Below are 23734 nucleotides of genomic sequence, written 5' to 3' on the forward strand. Positions count from 1 at the left end.
AAAAACAAAAAAACCCACCTCTTTATAAAAGTTGTGAGAAGGCTAAAATGTATGTTGATACAATGGAATCTTGTTATAAGAAGAGGGGGGGGGGGGACTGGTGCGGAATGTTCGTTATAGCAGGATTCTCGTTAAAAATTAAAATGGATGCAGTAATAAATTCAGTGGAAATAATAAAGTAGGCCTAATCTATGAGTTTGGTGTTCTGATTATTTCTTTTTGTTATTTCCCCTGATGATGATTTTGTTTCAACATGACCTCTAGGTCATACTTGATCAAAAATCGAATCGGGTCAAAGATGGTACAATAACTCTTTGATCAGGTTTCTTTCTCTAGCGCTAGCAATTTTGACAGCTCGGCGTTGGCGATCAGAAAGAAAGGGCTTTGGGCTAACTCGCCCGCTGTGTTGTCCCCCACCCCACCACACCCTGTGGTGCATTCCGTCTGCTCGCGCACGTCACACATTCGCTGCCTCCATCAAATCACTGCGATCTCTCCATCCCCGTATCGGAGAAGTGAGACGCATGGTAGACCTAGATAATCTAGACTAGGCTGGCCTATCACGCGTTGCATTCTGCTTATCTGCGCATGCCACACCCTCCCCACTCATTCGCTCCGGCCTTCATAGTTGGCACACATGGGCTTTCCCATTCTTTATTTCGCTAGTTCACCAACAAGTTTCTCAACTTGCGAGGTTTTACATTATAATAATTGGCCTATGCGCTGTGCACAGCAGCAGCAATATTCTGCTATAACCGACTCGAGAGTTTGTCTGATTGCGCTATAGCAGTATTTTATTTATAAAGATAAAGAAGAGAAAAAACGGAGTTTTAGAATGAGACTTGTCATTATTTTAGGACTCATTATAAGTAGACTCCACTGTACATGTATTAGCTCATTTTTCTCTCATCCTTACAATAGTTGTCACACACATACACAATTTGATGGATCGTAGGAGGGAGGGTGTCACGGGCAAGTCCCTTTTCTGTTTGTTTTGATTTTTCTCTTGCACTAAATGCTAGCTACCGTGTAAACCGTTCGGGTTTTTTTTTATCGACAAATTGAGTATCATCAAAACAGCTGGTACTGGTACCCAGTGTCTTGCCACCCCCACCACCACCCCCCCCTTTTCCGAATACCCCCCCCCCTTCTCTCTCTTACGCACACACACACACGCATGTGCGCGCACACAAACACACACACACATACATCCCTCTGTCTCAAAATCGCCAACTATTTCTGCTATTAATACACCTAAATGCTCTCAGTCTATGCGGAGTGGAAGACAGTACCATTGCATTATTTATGGTGACCGGTGCAAAGTAGGGCAGAAGACGGACAGCAGGTATCCAGGACACAACCTAAATATACCAGAAAACATAGATTTCAAGTTCAAGAAACGTGCTTGAGTGAAGAAAAGCACATCGACATTCATTTGTGCGAGTAAAGAATAAGATGGACGAACAGAAACGTCAACGGGAAAGAAAAGAACGGTCATTTTACGCAGGATTTTAATTTTAGTGTAGGAAGAGAAAAGCTTTGACACAAAAACGTCCATTTAGTGCAGAGTAAAAGTAAGACAGACAGACAGACAGACAGACAGACAGACAGACAGACAGACAGACGGAAATATCAAAGGGAAAGAAAAGAACAGCCTTTTTTCGTGAAGAAAGAGTGTCACAGACAGAAACAAAAAAGGGAAAAAAAGAAGCAGAACCTACCAGTGGCGCCCTCCATTCACACATTCAGTCTTCTGTCATATGGTTTATGGTAAAGTAAGCAAAGAATTTCGAGAGTTCTTTAACTGTATATTTGAACGTTTGTTTGTTTGTGTAAAGAGAAGTACATCGACACAATAATGGCCATTTAGTGCTGGGAAAAAAGTAAGACAGACACAACAGATGGAAAGTGAAGAAGTAGGACCTACCAGTGGTGCTCTCCAACCACTCGCATAATATGATTATAATCATTCAGATAATCTGTTTCTTTCAGTCAGTGGACCATGTGTATGGGACTAATAAAACAGGGACGAATAAGTCCTGTGATGACAAAAATCTGTGTATGTGCGTGCTTGTGCGTGTGCGTGTGTGTGTGTGTCTGCCTGTGTACATGCATGCAATATAGAGAGAAAATATTCCATTACACAATAAAGTTAGATTTTTACTTTTTTTTTATTTCTCCATTTTTTCATGGTACTCATTATTAAGGAACATCTTAAATAAAAGCAAAATCGAAAAGAAAAAAACAACTCAACCACAAAAACATCCACAAATTTTTATACCAAACTTCAGGCTCAATTAAGCAAACTGCGCTCATAGTGACTTATATACAGCATTCAGGAGGGACATATTTCATGGGAAAAAAAGGATCATATGTTATACAAAGATAGATACTATTTTGTGAGAGTACCATATTCACAAAAAAGTATTCACTTAAGATTTTAAAAAGACAGATGTTTATTCAAATACTCATAAAGCATTCTCAGCCATCTTACATTTCAGATGATACACATGGAACATACATCATGGAAACAAAAAGGGAATGATAAGTGATTCTAGAGAGAACATGATAGAAACCTGATTTTTAAAAAAGCAAACATAAACTTAAACATAAAAAAGGACAAGCAGATAGCTCTGCAACCGAAGCCAGAACTTTAGTTATCAAAAGAACCTTGAGGAAACTACCTTTTTATCTTAAGTATGAAATGAACATTATGATATGACAAGCACCATCTTTTCCATATGGTATGATTAGAGTTTAATACCCCTTGCAACATTGTACAGTCTAGTGGTTAGGTTATTGGACTCCTAATCGTGAGATTGCGAGTTCAGGTGCCCAAGATTCAGCTTTGTCTGATGTTATGTCCTGGGGAAAGGTACTTTACATGAATTTTCCCATTTGGAGATGGATGTTAAATTTGGAGGTCCTGCCTCTTAAATAATCTTGCAGTGTTGCAAGGGACCTTACACTTTGCAATTTAGCACATCAAGGAACACTACAGTCATTTAAGACATGAGATCACTAAGTCCAGCTGTATGAAAATCCATGAAATAAGCAGGGTCAGCAAAGACTGGAAAACTCATTCACTGCTGCTGCACAACAGTAATCAATATTGTCACTGAGTGATTATCAAAATTAAGTGACACACTCTGTAAAAAAATATATAGTTTAACCTATATAATTTTTATTTTTTTTAATTTTTAATAAAAAGATTTTATAAACATACACAAACCAGACTGCATACAACTGTTTCCATCCACTCCTCCTTTCTCCCTTTCTTTCAAAGAACTCAAAGCTTTGACCCCCGCACAAGGGCAAAAATGGTGTTTTGATCATAACTTTGCATGACAACATACCCAGAGAGACCTGAGTGCAGGCCTGAGTGTGACTACCTTTACCTTTCAGTGCACCAAACACATGCCTCAGTGTACATTGGTGAATATCTAGCACTTAGCAGTTGACCCACAGGAGCTCAGGTGTACAAGTACTGCAGGCTCAGAGGGCGGGGGGGTTTAAGGTAGGGCTCAAAGGGTTAACCATTTCTCATTTTGATTTTGTAGGGAATGTGACGGGTAAAAGATCTTTTGCTGGGAAGCCGTGGTTGACTAGTAAGATGATGACCATAGCGATGAAGGGAGCAAGGACAAGCCACTGCAGGTCTAGCAGGATGAGCTGGTTGAACCTGAGGAAAAAGGAAAAAGGTAAAGACAATTACAGCACCAACTTGTTAAAGTCCTTCCATTATCCTGAAGAAAGTGTGCCACCCAATAAGAAATAAAAAAAAAAAATAAGAACAGAACATGATTTTTATTCAACATATGTTGGATCATCGCCTGGGCTAACCCAGTCTGGGAGGGATACAGCACGCCAAAGCAGACAAACATACAGACAGAGGTACTTGATAAAATAGCTTCCCCACTTGGTCATCCAACTCAGGTCTTCGGTGTGCAGAGGCAAAGAGCCCAACCATGACACCACAGACAGATGTTATTCATCATCATAGACAAGGTCACCAATCTGCACTGCTGGTGATTAACCCCTTTGCTGCCTTAGGAAGTACCTGATACGTCATGAAATTAATCCTGATTTTTAGCTCTGTGCAGTACCATTGACATCACAGAAGTTCGCAAAATTTTCCGCTCTGGTTGCCTATATGACATTACATGTACATCATGCTAATCACCTGGCTCTAATTTTTCTGTATGGAGTTTTAGCCACAAGCACTGTGTGGATTAGTATTTGGGAATAAAATACATGCATATTCGTACCTAATTTGTTAGTAGTATTTTACTGCTAGGCTTAAAAGCAATCGATAAACACAGGTCCAGTCTTGTGGACAGCTGCGTACTCTCGTAAAACGTAATCACCAAAATGACTTCAACTAAAACAAAAAATTTCACTTTTTGACTTAGATTTGCAAGTTATTTGAAATTATGAAAAAGTTAAGGGCTATAGGGAATGAGAGAAGTAACAAAAGTGACAAAAACCCAGGGTCCAAAATATGTCACAAGTGGGATATATCTAGACAGCGAGTCCACTAACATTGAGACCTGAGACTGCTGTCCTGGATAACGAGCATAGCTTAAAATCAGTGCTGACAGTAAGAATGTATACTCCTGGCAACGAAAGGGTTAATCATATAAAGTTACATTTGCAAAGGGAATAATAATTTTAAAAATGAAGGATAACAACATTTTAAAATTCAGAATTGTAACAACATATTAGAAATAAAAACCATGCTAGGATGTGAGGCAACTTACTTCAGAAATACAGCGTCAGATGAAGTGAACCCATTCTTGTCAGAAATGACGACAGTGAGCTGAGCTTGACCTGGTTGTTCTGGAGTTTGAATCCTCAAAACCAAAGGGTTGGAAGAGCCTGTTACTTTGGCCCTCTCATTCACAAGTTCACTGCCCATGTAAACCTGCAGAGCAAAATACAAAACAATAATGGAACATAAAGGGAAGAATGTATAAACACAATAAACGAGGAGAAAAAATAATCGGTTGTTTAGTGTTATGAGAAAGCTTTGTAGATACTTGCAAACAATACTCCACAAAGCAAAATATATAGATTAACAATGCAGTCTAGCACACACATATAATATATCGAAATATGTAGGAGACGCAAATTTTTTCATAATGTACAAATTTCGCTATGAAGGCCTATGTGTTTTTAATTTTAAAGAAGATAATATACGTATAAGAAAACATTTGGGCCATGTAGATCTCTTCTCTTTGTGTGTGTGTTTCGCTACGTGAGTGTGGACTTCATGTGTGTGCTAGACTGTAACAGTAATCAGATGAACCCAAAAGCATTCCAGATTGTGACTACCTCTACCTTTTGTGCACTGAATACATGCCTCAGCATACTGTAGAGTATATCAAGCAGGTAACACACAGGAGATCAGGTGTACAGCTCCTGCAGGCTCAGGGGAACAGGGCTCAAAGGGTTAAGAGGAGAGAGAGGGAAGCGTTGATTCAATTCTTAATTTGTTTACAGGCTAGACTGAATGGACGAGAAGCAGAACAAAAGAAGGCACTGTAGCAACGTAGCTGTTTTACTGGAGGTTTTACGGCGCTCGCAACTGCATAAGGTGATATGAGCGCCAAGGGACGGAAGTCAACAGAGAAGTCTTTACAGGGAATCAGGCTTACTCTGCTCACCCCTCTAGCTTCAACAGCACAAAGTCTGCTTCGATTATCAAGGCACCCTGGAAATAGTGGGTCACAAGACTGTGACAAACATACAAAAGAAGTAGAGGAAAATGACAATAGTAAGGATTAGGAAAGAAAAAGCAGCAGTTCCCTGCTGCAGTTCACACATTACGAGTACGAGCATGACATTGTTGAATTAGCCCATTTACAATTCTACTGAGTATAAGAACAACTTAATGATTCAATTCTTAATTTGTTTACAGGCTAGACTGAATGGACGAGAAGCAGAACAAAAGAAGGCACTGTAGCAACGCAGCTGTTTTACTGGAGGTTTTACGGCGCTCGCAGCTGCATAAGGTGATATGAGCGCCAAGGGACGGAAGTCAATAGAGAAGTCTTTACAGGGAATCAGGCTTACTCTGCTCACCCCTCTAGCTTCAACAGCACAAAGTCTGCTTCGATTATCAAGGCACCCTGGAAATAGTGGGTCACAAGACTGTGACAAACATACAAAAGAAGTAGAGGAAAATGACAATAGTAAGGATTAGGAAAGAAAAAGCAGCAGTTCCCTGCTGCAGTTCACACATTACGAGTACGAGCATGACATTGTTGAATTAGCCCATTTACAATTCTACTGAGTATAAGAACAACTTAATGTCCCCCCCCCCCCGTCCCGTCCCGGGAATGGTCTAAAGACACTTCAGTCAGTAGCACCGCCCCGGTGGGTGCGACTTAGTTGCATGACACCTGAACGTACACTAATAGTATAACAACAATAACTTAATTTATGGGGCTACTTCTCACCATGAGTTAGGAGGGTATATATGTAAGGTGTGTGAGTACATATTAAACAGTTCTGTATTAGTTCACAAACTGACGTCTTGTTGAGTCTCTAAAGTACACAGAACACGGCTAAAGCGGGACTTTTAGTTCCAGAACAAAAATCCTGTTGTAGGCAAGGTCCCTTTAACTCCAACGTCAAGTCTGTGCTCCTCTACGGCTGCGAAACTTGGAAGACAACGAAGACAGTACTGAATAACGTCCAGACTTTCATCAACAGATGTATGAGGAGTATTCTAAGAAATAAGTGGCAGGATAGAATAAGAAATGAAGAGCTGTGGGAAAAGACAGGACAAAGGACATAGAAGTAGAAATAGGACAAAGAAAGTGGCGATGGATGGGACACACCTTAAGAAAGCCCAGCGGAAACATCACAAGAGAGTCACTGCAGTGGAATCCACAAGGAGCACGAGGCAGGGGTAGGCCACGGGAAACATGGAGGAGATGCGTGGAAAGGGACACGAGAGAAATGAAGCTCACTTGGAACAAGCTTGGAAGGATGGCTCAGGACAGAGATAAATGGAAGGAGCTTGTATATGGCCTATACCCTGCCAGGGGTGAAAGGCATTGATGACGATGATGAGGCAAGGTCCCGCTGTAGGAATGCAAAGGGGAAATACTGAAAAATCTCACACTACACACTCTCTTCTTCTTTTACTGTCTTTTTGGCTTTGTCTAGGCCTAGGACTATGGCACATCACTTTTGGAGTGGGTCACGTAATGCGCCTCTCCGCACCATCTCTCTCTGCCACCTGCCACACCTCACTCATCACTGGACTGGCCAATCACAACGCTGCATCACTAACTGCCTGTTTGGAGTCCACCTACAGCCCTAACCCCTTAACCCCCTTCCCCCCAGCTAGAGCTTGTTCGATCTCTCCCGCTGTATCCAAGTTTGGGCCTTTCCTTGCCCTGTTAAACCCAAGAACAGGTAACTGAGTTTACATAGGAAAAAAACAGGGATTCCGGTAAGGTCCCGCTGTAGGGATGGTCTGGCTGCAGTGGGTGCCGCTGCGGCTATAGTCATGTTCTACTGTACCAAAAGGATCAGTCACTTAAAAACAGTTACTTCCACAACAATCATTATTGAGGGAGAAAACAAACAAATGTGCCCTAAGCTGTCAAAACAAATGAAGGGTTTTATGAAACCAAAACATTATACAGTCAAACCTGTCCAAGACGGTGTTGCATTGTCAGGGTGAAAAGTGGTCATCTCAGTTAAGTTTTAGTAAGAGTTTTACGGCACTTGCAACACAATAAGGTCATTAAGAGCCGAAGATTATTAGAGGTGGTACAAGAGAGTAACAAACACAAAAAAGGAGGAGGGGAGATGAAGACAATAGATGTTTGATAGGAAAGAAGGAGCAAACCACACCAGAGCACCCGCCAACCACACACTGGTCATCTTAGACAGGTAGTTTTCTTGAACAGTGTCATTGTTTTAGTAGAGGGTTTTACGGCGCTCGCAACTGCATTAGGTCATATGAGCGCCAAGGGATGGGTGTCAACAGAGAAGTCTTTACAGGGAATCAGACTTACTAAATTACTCTGCTCACCTCTCCAGCTTCAACAGCACAAAGTTTGCTTCGACTATCAAGGCACCCCGGAAATAGCAGGTCACAAGAGAGTGACAAACATACAAAAGAAATAGAGGGAAATGACAATAGTAAGGATTAGGAAAGAAAAAGCAGCAGTTCCCTGCTGTAGATCAGGCACAGTTATGAGCGTGACATGATGAATCAGCCCATTTACAATTCTACTGTGCATGAACGAGAAATGTCCCCCCTTTGGGAATGGCCTAAAGACACTACAGTCAGTGGCACTGCCCGGGGGGGGGGGGGGGGGGGTAACAGTGTCCTAGAAAAAGTCACAAGGGGAAAAGTGGGAAGTGTTTGTACAGGTGATTGTCTTGGACAGGTGTTTGTTAGAGCAGATTCAACTGTAGTATATCCAAACAGTGAATAGTGTACAAAAGTTGATATTTGATTCATCATCTGTAGACGACCGAACAAAAAAAAAAATCAAGGGTTTCAGCAAATTTTGAAACAAAATGTTTTAAATCACTGAAAATGAAAGATCAAGCTCTGCATCTAAAGGGGAAAAAAGTGGAAGAATATAAAAGAAGAGCCATTTCGTCGAAAAGTCCTTCAATTGTTATCATCAGATACTCACTTTCATATCAAAGGTTTCCTTCGACTCAGTAAATATTGTACAGTAGAGATCAAATGAACTGCCTGTGACCTCCTTGAGACGTCTCGTTCTCTCTTCTATGATGACCACAGTCTGCAAGAACAGATGGTATTTGTTTTGTTTTTTAATTTATCAAAAAAATTTTTCACCCTTCTTCCACCAAAATTAGGATCCCTCAAGACATGAGCTACTTTGACTTTGCCTGTTAGGGTAAACCTGAGCTGAATGGGATAAAACATCCCAGCACACAGACAGTGACAATAGATTTTAAAAACTCTCTTCTCAAGAATCACACCACAAAACTGGTACAATCATCTGATGTGCTTCATCACGATGAAAGAAAGGAATGATAAAACATCAGCGAATTCACTACACTTTCAAATTCTTATATCAACAAGGTTAATAAACTTTTACAATTCTTGCATATTTTTTTAGTTCACAAAAAGAAATGCCAGGTAATACAAAGTTGGGATGGTCCTTATTTATTATGCCAAGTGATGTAATAATTAATATTCATTAACTTTACACATTCCTCTTCCAATTCATTTGTGTTGTTCTGATAGATTTTGTCAATAAAAATGAAGGCATTTATCAGCTTACACTCAACATTTAAGGAAAACTAAACTGGTTGTTGATTTAGAAAAATCAGGGGATAATTAAAACGCCAGCAAACAAGGCAATCAGAAATCCAAGTTTGAAGAGTTGATGTGAAATTAAAGCTGAGGTATAGATTTTTTTTCAGGGAGATTTTCTGGGGGGGGGGGGTTTTGTACCCCCCTCTTACTTTTCCTTGTCCTCAGATGTCCTTGACATTGCCAGTCAAAGTCCAACATCACAAATGAAAATGAAACTACAAAAAATGAAATCCTACTTTTATGTTGACAATTCTAAATAGTATATGATCTAGCAATCCATGTCTTTTACTCCAATTGCTATTTGCTAAATTCAAGTGGCAAAGACTAGCCTCAGTCCCCCCCCCCCCCCCCCCCCATCCCCAACATAACTGTCTGCACCCTCGAATACATTTGGTGTACTGGAAAGGAAAAAAACAAGCCAAAATCATCTAAATACAAACGTACAAACGACAACAAAGTGAAAGGGTAAACACCTACAAAATCAACAACAGTTTGACCTACAACCGTTTACCTTATGCATGACAAAGGAAGAGTCAGAGTCAGAAGGAGAAGCCAGTCGCAGCCAGTTGACTCTGAACTCCATCTCATACAATTCGTCAACTGGCGTCTCCACCCCTGATCCCAAACAGATGAGACTACCGTCAGATGTAGCCACCAAAAACTCTATCCCACGGTTCATCAGCACGACATCATGTGACAGGATATCGACCAGAGAGGAGTCGCCCAGTGACATTGAAAAGTAACAGCTGTGGTCACTGCTCAGGACGTGAAGCAAGCCGTCGTCTGAGACAAACACCTGTGAATGAGAAAACAAAACATTTGGGTATGAGAAAACAAAAAAAAACACCAAAAAAAACATTTGGGTAAGAGAAAACGGAAAAAACATTTTGATGTGACAAAACATCAGTGGATGAGAAAAAATAGTTTTAAAATGTCAAACTCATATTAAATATTTACAAAATTTTAAAAAACCCAATGTTTATGCAGTTATCTCCACCTAAGAATCATGTCATTGGGAGACAAAAGAAAATTGAACAAAAAACCAACAACCAACAAAAAAAAGATTCCTAGGCAAATTAGGTTTTTACCTGAAATGTTTTAAAACCAGTGTTGTAAAACAGGAGACCACTGTACTGGGATAAACAAGAAGATAACTAGCTTGATAAAAACAGGCAGAAATCAACACAGGGAATGAAAAGAAGTAGGACCTGCCTACGGAAACCTCAAACCACCCCCCAAAAAAGTAGTTTTACATCCGATTGAGTAGCTGTAAATAAAATACAATAACAGAAAAGCAACAACATTTTTTGTGACATTACCAAGTCAAATGGTCCAGTCAGTAGATTAAATTTTGTGACCAGAACATTTCCATTGATTCGCTTGCCAGTCTTGAAGGGATAATTTGGCAGCACGGATCCATCCAGGCCATGAAGAGCATACACATCCCTGTTGGGAAAAGAAATAATATTACCAGATGACCAACCATACTCATCCCTATGGGGAAAAGAGAAGAATAATGTCAAGACTATAGTGACCAACAATCCTGAGGCTGACATACTGGTTAGGACATGGCTGGCAACTACGTTCTTTTGAGAAAAAGCAAGCCTGTTAATGAGATCTGGGAACAATCTTATTTCTAATGTTAATGTACCCAACAAATGATCTTGTTTATTGTATGTTTGAATAACATGGATGAGATACAGAGAGTCCGCAGGTTCGTTTGAAATCTTTCTTCAAAGCAAGTCATTCTTATCTTTGGCCTAGTAGAGGGCAAAATCTACTACACCCAACAAAACTTCCCTACATGCAAATCGAACTCGCCTCCTACATGAAACATCAAAAATTCTAGCTGCAACACGATGTCCACAGTAAAAGTTTACCCTTCATCACTGGCCACAACAATGTCTAGTTGACCATCGACGTCCACATCTACCACACGACTGCCGGCAAACACACTGCCTCGGATCTCAGTCGTCCACAGGATTTCTCCGTTACCACCGTCTAGGCTGTGCACTCGTCCATTCGTTTCCACGGCTATGATTTCCAGACCGGGTTTTACATTCATATTGGCTGCTGTTATCTGGGAAGTTTGAGGAAATAGTTTTTACATGTTGTTGGTTTCCATAAGTTTGGTTGTGTAAAGAGAAGCACATCGACACAATAATAGTCACTTTATTTCTTCCCACGAAGAAGAATAAACCAAAAGAAAGTAAGAATGAAAAACAAGAAAGCTCACTCTATGCAACAAAGGTCCCTAAAAGAAGAAAGAAAGAAAGAAAAAAGAAACAAAAGAAAGAAAGAAAGAATAAAGAAAAAAGAAAAAGAAAATTCATACTAGGCAGGAAGAAGACTCACTTTCTCCAACAAACGTAGCTAAAAGCAAAATGAAACATAAAATAGGAAAGGAATAACGGGAAAAAACTCACTTTTCCCGACAAAGGCCCCAAAGATTTGGGGAAGCCCTTCCTGTGTTTCCCATCAAGAGACACTGCGTAAACATTCCCTGTGGAAGTGCCAATGACGATTTCAGGTGCGCTGGAAGTCCCGTCTATGTCAGCAACAACAGGTGAGAACAGCAGGTGTGATGCGTTCTGAGGCAAAAGAAAAGAAAAAAAAATATTCTTACCTAAAAATTCAGAATGAGCTTTGAGAAAACCTGGCAAGCAATAATACAGACATTTTTTATTTCTGTTTCCAAATTCCTTCATTATCTGCAATTTGTTTTGAGTAAAAAGAAGCACTTTCACAAAAATACAGATTTAGTGTCCTAACATATGTTCTTCAGACTGAGACCTGCGCCTACAGTTAACCAACAATTTGTAGAAAGAGAAGCTTCTCTCCACGTCTGCAGATGTGCGTATGGAAAAATGTGGAGCAAAGACACACCAGAAAGGGATGGTACAACATCGTGTTTATGATTGATTTACTGCAGATCTAAATCTAGCTAGAAGATGATTCAGTCCAAGTAAATGCCTCTCTCTTTCAACAATCTGCTTCTTGAACGGGTAAACAGGATTAAGGAGACAAACAAGGAGGTATTTCTGGTATGAATTGTCCCCCTTGTTGTCATTTTCAGTCGTGGAAGAAAGTTTCTACTGTTATTAACGAAATTTTATTTTCCCAATTTTTGCGGAAAATTGGCTAAAATTGGCGAACTCACGAAAATGGCAAAAGTTGTGCAAAAGTTACGCTGAGGGCAAAAGTTGCGCGTGCAAGTTGAGGGTTGCGAGCGCGAATTCCTCTGAGGACAAACTATTGGGAAAGAGCAAGTTTGACAGACAGAATTAACAGAGGGAAAGAAAGGAAGCAAGACCTACCAGAGCATCCTCCAACCACCCGCTGATTATTTGTTGTATGTGGGCAGAAAAGATGTAGTGTTAGGACACATCCTTAGCTTATTTCCCTTTTCTAAAAGGAAGCTGTCACAAAACATGCCTTAGTGCAACTTCCTTTTCCCTTCTGCACACTCAACACAGATCTCAGCGTACATGGGATAACTCTTGCAGTTGACATACAAGAACTCAGGAGCACAGGTCTTAGTTTCAGGTTAGACATGGCTCAAAGGATGAATGTTGAAATTGAACTATCAAATCTAAACACATTAATTCTTTTTTTTTTTTTATGATGGCCTTTCATACCCTCCTGTTTCTGGTTGGGCATGGCTCAAAGAGTGAATATTGAAATTGAACTTTTAAATCTGAACACATTTTTTTTTTAATGTAGGTGTTTTATACCCCAATCAACACAATCTAGACCATTTAGGAGGCTGGTTTCAACCCTGCCTGTCAGGGCCAAGCCGCACTGAGAGCTACAGGGATACAGTGGAATCCTGTTTTAACGAGAGAGAGGGGACCGGTGCAAAATGTCCATTATAGCAGGATTCTCGTTATAAGGGATCCAGTAATAAATTCAAATGAAATAGTAAAGTAGGCCTAATTTATGAGTCTGGTTTTCAGTATATTTTTTTTGGTAATCTCCCTTGATGATGATCATTTGGTTCAACATGACTTTTAAGTCTTACTTGATCAAAAATCAAATTAGATTTCTTTCTCTAGCGCTAGCGATGTTGACGATCAGAAAGAAAGTTCTCTTGGTTAACTCGCCTGCTGTGTTGTCCCCCACCCCACCACACCCTGTGGTGCGTTCTGTCTGCTTACGTACAATGGGAACATACCACACCCCGCCTATGTCACACATTCGCTCCGTTCATCACAGTATAGCATTGTGACCTCTCCGTCCCCGCATCGGAGAAGTGAGAGGCATGGTAGGCCTATATAATCTAGACAAGGCTGGCCTATCGCATGATGCGTTCTGTTTGTCTGTGCATGCCACACACTTTCCACTCATTCGATCCGGCCTTTATTGTTGGCACACATGGGGTCACCCATTCCTTATTTCGCAAGATAACCAACAAGTTTCTCAACTGGCGATGTTTTACATATGAATAACTTGTTTACTTGTGTGAAGGACCGACATCAATGCACAAGGGGCATTCCCATAAGCGCTCCGTCCCCATCCAATTTCAAGCTCACGAAGTCGCTCAAGATGATGGTATTCCGTCTCTTCTTGTTCTTTTTCTATTTTTTTCCTTGACTGACCGTACAATTTCATGTTTGTCAGGGCACAGCTTCCCTTCTGGTTTTGCTTTCCCAGCGAGCTCATCAGCCCGCTCATTGCCCTTGACTCCAGCATGGCCCGGGGTGAAGATCCAAATGATCCACTCACTCTTGCTGAGAAGCCCCATCCAGATTTTTCCCCTCGTTTAACAGATCATATCTCGACTGCTATTCAAATAGATCAGCACTTTTTTAATCAAAAGCAGACAAATGAACGAGCATTAATAAATATTGTAACCAATTACTCCATATGTACAAAAATTGATGAGTGCCTGATTTCAATGTGTCATGACACATGTGTTAATGACCCCCACCCCCTCCCTAAAAAAAGCAGACAAAAAAGGCAGTATTAAAGCCACAAACTCACAGAACTGTACCAAAACAAGTTGCCACTCACCTGCTTCAGCTCTAAGTATATGGTGTTGGTATAAAACTCCGGACTCTGCCCGTGATCCTCCCCCAACATCTTGGTTAGGGCCAACTTTTTAAGGTCTAACACGACTAGAGCAGTGACGAAGTATTTATCTCGCGTGTCAATTTTTCCCCATGGGCCACCAGCTTCTGTGAGACTGTGGATGTTCAGATCATAAGAATATGTTGTGTCCATTTATCTTATAGAAATAGCGGGCACGTGGAGGGCCCCACATATAGTAAAGGCTTACATATTTTCGAACAAGAAGCATACTAATAAAGTCACTATATTACTGAGACATATCTTCTTGTTCAGTAAACAGAAATGCACTGTGTTCATTTTTCAGAACCTCTGAATTGTTGATAAGGCTGCAGAAGTAGCAACAAAAAAGCAGAAGCAGAAGCAGAAGCAGCAGAGTAACAAGATCTTGATTTCACCTTCCTCATTTCAACTAACACCATCATTGACATCCTGTTTTATTTGTAACAGCAAATTATATTATTTCATATTTTGTGTCTCTTGGACTCACATCATCAAAAAATTATTTAAAATTATCAATAATACAAGGGCTAACACTGTTGCGTTATTTTTTCAACTGAGTGACAACATTTGGCACCTCAAAAACATTATAACGACAATGTTGTGCTTCTCTTTCTCTGTTAGGAATCTATCGCATGAAGTACTCACTCGTAGTCATCAGGTGAGAAGAAATAGGACACTGGGAGAATGAGGAATCTCATCTCATGCAGCACGGGGGTACTTAACACATGAGCATCTACAGGAACCAGCTGGGATTGCTGAGAGACAAAAAAACAAAAAATTACAACCAAAAAAAGTTTATCAAGTTAGGACCAAAGAGAAAAAGTACAGCTGACTGGCTGTTTCTGTGAAATGTTTACATAGGCAGTGAAAGAATGTGCGTGTATGTTTGTGTTTAAGTGTATGTGTGTACTCTTTGTCTGAGTACAAAAATGCACATAAAAAATAATAGACATCTAGCGCAGAAAAAAGCAAGATAGACAGAAACAACAGACAGAAAGAAAAGAAGGACCTACCAGTGGCATCCTCCAACCACCCACTGAGTATAAGTTAAAAAAAAAGAAAAGAAAAGAGGGAAAAACTACTTCAATAACAGTCACTGCTAACTAGCACTGGGGGTGCACTTTTGTGGGATTCATTCGGGGTGCTTTTTAACCCCTTCAATGCCCTGGCCCCAAACAGTCTTAGGCTCTTTCATAGTATTTGTATTACAAATAACTCCTTCCAGTAAAAGGGTTAACTCTTAGTATACAGCACGCCACTTCAGCTGGCAAACTGCACAGCTCAGTTGTTTACAGTCATAACATAAGTCTACAAAACTCCAGCAAATCCATCTATCCTTTAATACTATGATGAAACAGGATGTTTATTGCATGGAGCATTCATTTCTACTCTCAGTTTGGTGTTTACTTAGTGCAAAAAGGTTAAAAAGGAGCGGAGTAATGGGGAAGTTTGTGCTGCTGAAAAGTTGGTTGCGTTCAAATGTAGAAGAACCTTCCTTATACTAAGAGTTAAGCGAAGTGTGTATTTATTATTTATCATACTTATGGAAAACTGTTAAAAATCAGGACAATTGTTGCTATTACTTCCCTTGACAGTCTCTTCAATGTTTCAACGATTATTTCCCTCCAAACCAGGAATGAGCAAACTTTTTTAGATCGGGGGTCACTTCAAAAGGGCCATGAACAGCAAAGGGCAGCATCTTATAAAACTGGACATGGTGGGCTATGTAAACTTACTTTTCCTTTATTGGAAAAATGCACTATATATAAAGTTTTTTTGTTTTTGTAAAGTGTTTTACAGTGCTCGCAACTGCATAAGGTCTTATGAGCGCGCGGGACACACCTAATATTTTCAGTTGGTAGGAAATTTTGAATTTTGCCTGGGTGGCAGCCGAAGCCTACTCTTATCGATTTTAGACCACCAAGGGATCTTTAACGTGCACAACTTGCACACAGGCCCTCCGAGATTTTTCACCCTTGTCCGAGAAAGCTAGGTGTAGATCTTTCCTACCAGAAGATCAGGGGTGTGGCTGGAAGACAGCAGTAAGAAGAAGCGAAGGAATAGCAGTAGAAAGGCTGCAGAAAGAATCAGGAGCCCAAATGAAGGGGCAAAGGAGGTAAAGGGGTGGGGGCAGAAAGAGGAGACGAAAGCAGACAACAGAACATTGCTAGAGAGCAGGAAATTAGGTGAAAGGAGACAAATTTAGAGAAGAAAATTTTTCGGTCGCTACCCGGATTTGAACCCGGGACCTCCCTCTTGAATGAGAGGCCAACACTTTAACCTCTAGGCCACGAGACCCCCCTATATATAAAGTGCATTATTGTCATTCAATGATTAGAATACAATGACACTATAAAAATTAAGTCTTGGCTTGAGTATTATAATGGTATTTACGGAATAAACGCATGTATAAAGATATTTCTTTGAATTGCAGAGTGTTTCCGTGGGCTGCACAAAACATCTTGGATGGCCCCATTTGGCCTGGAGCTGTAATTTGCCCACCCCTTCTCTAACTCTCTAAACATAAGATGCATGTACATATGCATTTTTTTTCCAAGAGGCAAACTCATGCATTACATGAAATTTTTAATGTTAGATTGCTCTTCATTTAAGCAAATAACCCCAGCAAGTGGTTAGAGCAGACAACTGGAAGGTCTGGTTCTTTTATTTCCCTCTGTAGTTTCTGTCAGTCTGTCTTTCTTTATCCCTGCACTAAAAGACCCCTATCACATCAACACGATTCTCTATAATAATGTTCATACTAAAGTGTGACTGAATAGCGGAAGCTGAGTAAGCAAAAGTTTTGCTACAGCGATAATTAAATGACATGCAGAAAGAACATGCTAATTTGAAGCACAGCTGAGGACCAGCCATAAACTTGTAGTTGGCCTACATAGCTGCCAACTTTTCAAAACCATAAAAACAGACTCTACCCACACAGCATGTAAAGATGGCCTACATTGGCCCAGTAATCCCCCTCCAAACCCTTTACACACACTTTTTTGTATTCAATAAATTCAAGCTGTTCAAAGCAGACCTGCAACAATGTGAGAAATGTTTGGTAAAGATCTCAAACTATGGATTAACAACCACTTATGAGTTTCTTTCTCATTTTTATTCCCAAATGCCATCTTGAAAATTCATAAATTTTCTACAGTATTGGCTAGTCCATACGGAGCAATGCTAGAAAACTGTGAAAACAGAGAACACATTTTTGTTTTGTAAGAACTTCATTTATCAGACCCTCAAAAATACATTTAATTACTATTAATACATTTTTTACGTGCTGGTTGGTAGCTATGGCATTATATTATAATAGTTCGTACACCCTGGTATATTTCAGGTTCACTATGGAGGGCACACAAGACCCAATTTAAGTCAAATGAAAAACAAGGGTAGAAAGAAACCGCAAAGACATAACCAATGAAAGACTGATGTTTTGCCCTTCATTTGGGTGTAATGCTGTGACCCATGTTCCGCACCCTTCTCAGCAGAGTTTTTCTAGAGAGCAAAGAGCAGTGACCATGACAGTGCTCGATCTAGGAATACAAGTCTATGGAACCAGCTAATGATACTTTATAATGAAATGGGTTCAACAGGAGGTTGGTTTTTTTTTACTAGTGTTGTACATACATACGTAATCATGCAATTATTCCATTAACATAACCCCCACCCTAACTTCATTTGCTTTTCATATGGTTAGTCAAGGCTATGTTCACTTAATCAACAATTAGGAGAGTGTTGTCAGTGTACCTTGATCGCCTATGACAGATATACATGTAATATATGATATACGACAATATTAATTTACATGATATTATATTTCATATAAATATATGCTTCATGTTTTTATCTTTAAAATTATGTTTATGTATTTAAAAAAGCTCATTCTGTAGCGCTCGCTTTTTGGTGGCTCTAAGCACTTAATAATAATAATCAATAACTACTGCATTTATATAGCAAACGTCTATGCCCTGCAGCATGCTCCATGCATTTTACAACTCTGTTATTACCCCAACTGACTGTAGAACACTGAAAAACATTCTTGGCTTCCCGTGATTAAGCAAACCAATAATAAACAGACAAAATCTGTTCCCCTACTTTCGAGTACCCATTCTCACATGGGTGAAGTGAGAAAATTAGAGTAAAGTGCTTTTCCCAAGGATACAACATCGAGCAGGTGAAGGGGTTCAAATTCATGACCTTGCATTTATGGATCCAACAGCCTAACCACTAGACCAACGACACCACATATCATTTATACACAGGTCAAATCTGTTCTAACGACCACCTGTCCAAGACAAACACCTGTACAAACGACCACTTTTCCCTCCCCTCTTTGCATTCTATTTCTAAATATTCATTATAATGACACTTTCCAGTAGGACTACCTATCTATGATACCACTTTTTCCTTGACAGTGGGTGGTTGTCTTGGACAGGTGTCTATATTTGTATATGTCTGTATAGTATAGTCACTGCCTATTTCCCTCACATTAGGAAACAACTGAGCAAACTAGATAAAGTCACGAATCTACCCATCCTGCTACTCAATAAAATATACATGAAACCCCAGTTGCTGCCCTCTTCATGCATATTCTATTGAGAACCAGGATGTAGCTTCATGACTTTATCTAGTTTGCTCAATTACATACTACTATTGTGAAAAACATATATAGACAGTGTGACTCAGTCATCACAGCATGAGATGGGTCAGGGAATCATCCTCCCTGAGACCACCTGTCACCGTTTAGCTTTCAGTTATAATAATATAAGCATCATATAAAGTTACAGCGACACTCTGGGAAACTGGAGGTATTGATTGCCTTGGACACGTACATGATATTGTAATGATATTAGAAAGGGGAAAGAAATATCATTAGAAAAACAAGTGTGTTAGTTAATGCTGCAGCACATGCCATCAAATGCCAGCTTTTATGATAAAATAAATACGTTTAAAGGAGAGGTCATAAATAAGATAGGGATGAATGAACGATTCTTAGATGGTGCTGGTTCTTTGAAAGATTCAGGCTTTAGATATGTCTTCTCGCCAGTCACAAACTTTCAGTCTTTCCCTTTCTTTATAGGCTGGGGGTTGAAGGGGGCCCTATCTCTTTCCTTTCTTTCTGTAGTCTCTCTATAGTCTCTCAATCTGTTTATATTACTTTTCCTGACACTAATTGACTGTTGTTGTGTTGAAATGCTTTTCATTACTCACAATCTTCTTTATGAAGTGTAGCCACTGGCTATATACACAATGAGTTTTTTAAAATGCTTAGTTCAAATACGTTATTTTTTCATACCACAGATTCTTTCCTATGTTATTTGCATGTTTAGAGGTTCAATTTATTCTTCTAAAATTTCATTATGCATTTCTATCAAACAAGGCGTAAGTAACACACTAATGACTCATTTATAACAGCCACATAGGGGAAGAACGGCAGTTGCTCATACGTCCTTGTAATATAATGGCACTGGTCCATGATTTTCTTTTTATGACTACCTTCCCCTTTTCCCCCTGTGGTCTTGATATGTCTTCCCACTTCCAGATTTTCATTTCTTAATTGTGGGCATGTCTGCCTAAATACATAATGTTTTAAAAACATGCTTCAGTCAAATACGTTCTTGGGTCACATGAGAGACTTTTCTACATTATTTGCATGAACAAAGGCTCAATTTCTTCTTTCATCCATCATTATGCATAACCTGCCAATAGCTAAGGCGGGATATACACCTGCATAGACTTATTCACTCAGACTATCACAGAAGAAAATTTTAAACAGCCTGTCAGACTCTACATCCCCCCCCCCTCCCCAAACATTTAAAAGTCTGACATGAAGAGACTTACCCAAACTATCATAGAAGGTGATTCAAAACAGCCTCACCCCTCAACCAAAGGCCTACATAAGCACAGATTTACTCACTCACACTATAAAATAAAAGAGTTTGATTCGTAACAGCCTCTCCACCCCCCCCCCCCCCAACCCAAGATCTGATATAGGCATAAACTTACTAACTTACTCACTCACACTATTACAGAGGAAGAGTCGAAACAGCTGGGTTTTGTTACACAAACCTGTAAGCCAACTGTCTATTTTCTCCCTCATTCTCCCACCCAACACCACCTACCCCCACTCATCTGGGTGTCTGGTTTCTGTGACAGAGGACCTTTTACTAGTCACTAAAAATGGATCATGGGTGTTAGTGAAACCTGACTTGATCATTTTCATATATAAAAATCACAAAAAGGTTGTATTTACAAGAAACATATACTAAACGTTTCGGAGGAAAAGAATTTAATCTCTTGCTGGTTCAGTAGTTTATGGATTTTCAAAGTATTGTTTGATAAATATTTTTAAAATGTTTTATCTCAAGTGCGATGCTCCGTGTTTGGGCCTACCACAGAGTAAAACTAGAGGCCAGTTTGAGTAATTAGTTTCCCCTTCTAATCATCCAGTCATTCACAGTATACCATGTATGGTAGAAGAATATAGATCAAATCTCAAATACAAAATAAAATGGGTTAACTGGCTCAATCTGTACTTTGACAAACTAAGCATAGATAACAAATGAAAAATAGATGGACTTTTTCTTGCATGTAACCCATCCCTGTTACACTCAATCAAAACTGGCGCAAAATAAAAAAGCAAGAGCTACAGTCTATCCCAACCAGTACAAATGCGTGCACCTTGTTCCTCTGACCTGATTTCCTTAACGATAATCTTGGCTATAATGAATATAGACCACTGACATTAAGCTGCAGCCTTGTATTCATTTCTAGAGAGTAAAGTGTGTCAGAGCCACCATTAGCAGTAAGCCTATACTTTCCTTTCCACTCAATGCAAAAGAATGAAAACAAAAGAAAGTTATTCAGTACACAAGCAGTTGAACAATTGGGTGTCTATTTCAAAGAATGTAAACCACAAAAAGTTAAATGTGCATCAACACAAGGATGATTATGTCATGAAAAAAAAAAAAGAGTGATTTTTACCACCAGGAACAACTGAACTAGTAAAGAAAAGCAGACAAAAGCATAGACTCCATTCTCTTGACAAGTTTTTAGTTAGAGCAGGGGTCACCAAACTACAATCCGTGGGTCAGATTCGGCCAGTAAGGTAAATTCATCTGGTCTGCCACCACGTGGGCAAATACAATTTGGGAGATGCGTGCACTAAGTCTGAGTCTGACCTAACTGTCTTATTACAATATTAATCAATTTGTTGACTTTTTGGTAACCATAATATTTCTTAGCTGAGTTTACTTTTTGTGCATTTTGCAATTTTGCGTATTAATAAATCAATAGGTCCGTTGCTTTTATCTTTTATGTGTATTCAGTGTACTGTATCAAATAAATTAGTTATTCGGGCCACGCTAGGCAGTCTTTCAGTTATCCAGCCCACTTTGAAAAAAGTTTGAAGACCCCTAAGTCAACAGAAGCACATTTACTTAATAACAGACAAATAGTGCAGGAAAAAAGCAAGACAGAGAGACAGAAACACTGTCACTGATCCCCTAATCCATGAGGATCATAGAGGCGCTGTATGATAGAGAGCCTCGTCAAGTGCCTCCACTTTTCACGACAGAAACAACAGAAGGAAATAAAAGAAATTGGATCTACCGGTGGTGCCCTCCGGCGGCTCTAAAAAATTACTAGTCTAGGGTGATTGACTTGCTAATATTAGCCATAGTTCAGTGAGTTCTAGACTTTCGGTCAATTCATTCCAAGGAGTGAGGGAACCACTTTCTCAGAGACACTAATTTTCTATGTCTATACTGTGGGTGGAGCCTCCAAAGGCTAAGTGGTTTGTGTTTTCCGGCTCACAATAAAGCCAAATATACATCAGTGGCATGGCGTTCAAATGGATGGTCACTGGGGTGTGTCCTTGAGCAAAACATTATAACCCCTACTCAAAAAATAGTGCTGCATCGGGTATTTAAGTACGTACATTTGCCACTGAAAAACCAAATTCCCTCAGAAGGGTCACTTAAAGTGGAATTCTACTTCATTTTCATTTAACCTTCTATCATTAAGAATATCACTAAAGTATTCAGAACAGGCCACAAATAAAATACAATGGAACTGGTTAGCCATGGGAAGTGTAAAGCACAATGCCGCAGTGACAGTGCTGAATACAAAAACGCTGAGAACTTTTCAAAGAATGTAAGACTAGAAGGAAAATAAACGGGGAGTCATTATGTTAAACCAGATTTGCTCTTTGAATTAGAACAATAAGTCAGATCTCGGTTCCTCGATTTTCATCTTTTGGAGGGTTTTTTTCCCATTTCTCTTTTTCTGATGCCAGGTTAGTAATACCTTTTTCTTATCAAACATGCATTGACTATGAGGCCACATTCTGCATTTAACTCGGTCTTGTTCTTCTTCTTCGCAACAAGAAGACAGAAAGCATACATTCAGAGACATTTATTAACTTTGAAGCTGCAACAGACTGGATCATTTGAGAAGATCATTAAAAGCTTGTATTTAGCGTCTCCGCATAAAAAAATGTAACTTGTGCTGAGCCTTATTACAACAACCTCGTTGCTATTTTCACAGAGATATAATTCATAACTTCTTTACTACACACACCAAAAAAAACCCCACTATGAATGACTTACATATTTACTGGTAACATACTGATGGATAACCCGATGATCAACACTGGAAATTTCTGAAAACCAGTTTGACTTCACATAAGCTGGCTGGAGCTGTGAAAGAAGAAGCAGACAAACAAAAATCTCATAATAAGTTTCTTTTTAAGTGTTGCTCAAAAAGAGAATTTCTATGAGGGGTGAATAATAATGCAGGTAAAAAAATCTTCACAGAAGTAGTAAAAAAAAAAAAAGAAAGATATCAACCCAAAATCTGCAAAGCATCTTTATCAGTGCAGCATTAGAGTATTTGTGACAAAACGTTTTGTTTGGTTGGCAGTTGGCTAAATTGTGTCATTCTAAAAAAAAAGCCCATGACCTAGTTTTTTGTGAAAGCCTATACAGAGTGAAAAAAGATTATCAAAGGTAGAAAATAGATTCATAGCTCAAACTCAATGTCTCACAACAGATATGTCATTATTGTGCTAAACTGGAAATTAAATTAAATAAGCCAGAACAAGAAACCTAAATCTATCAAACGGAATATTTCTAAACAATATCAAATAGACTATGTCTAATTGGCTTTTATTATGAATGTAAGGAAAAAGAACTCTGAAAAGAAAAATAGAGAGTGTACCCTTTTCCCGGGTCAAGTAATCCTTCAGTTAACTACCAAATGACCAATGTAAAAACACTATCATCAAAATTAATGCATCAAAACGCTATCAAATACACAATGTCAAATAGGCTTCTA

At 39.4% G+C, this 23734-nt stretch overlaps 1 protein-coding gene across 1 annotated transcript in view; it reads right to left on the reverse strand.

Moving 5' to 3' along the window:
• Positions 1 to 2152: 2152 nt before the first annotated feature.
• Positions 2153 to 23734, reverse strand: part of LOC101862169 (protein DEFECTIVE IN EXINE FORMATION 1) — a 30283-nt gene continuing 8701 nt past the window's right edge. Inside the window, exons 4-13 of the mRNA XM_005093099.3 lie at positions 23008 to 23097; positions 15038 to 15147; positions 14336 to 14507; positions 11749 to 11913; positions 11203 to 11402; positions 10642 to 10768; positions 9834 to 10118; positions 8670 to 8780; positions 4761 to 4924; positions 2153 to 3682 (exon numbers count right to left, since the gene is read on the reverse strand). Of these exons, the coding sequence (XP_005093156.1) occupies positions 3544 to 3682; positions 4761 to 4924; positions 8670 to 8780; positions 9834 to 10118; positions 10642 to 10768; positions 11203 to 11402; positions 11749 to 11913; positions 14336 to 14507; positions 15038 to 15147; positions 23008 to 23097 (1563 nt within the window). The 3' untranslated portion in view covers positions 2153 to 3543. The remainder of the gene's footprint in view (positions 3683 to 4760; positions 4925 to 8669; positions 8781 to 9833; positions 10119 to 10641; positions 10769 to 11202; positions 11403 to 11748; positions 11914 to 14335; positions 14508 to 15037; positions 15148 to 23007; positions 23098 to 23734) is intronic.

This window comes from Aplysia californica, unplaced genomic scaffold, assembly GCF_000002075.1.
Source record: "Aplysia californica isolate F4 #8 unplaced genomic scaffold, AplCal3.0 scaffold00058, whole genome shotgun sequence".
Classification (NCBI taxonomy): Eukaryota; Metazoa; Mollusca; class Gastropoda; order Aplysiida; family Aplysiidae; genus Aplysia; species Aplysia californica.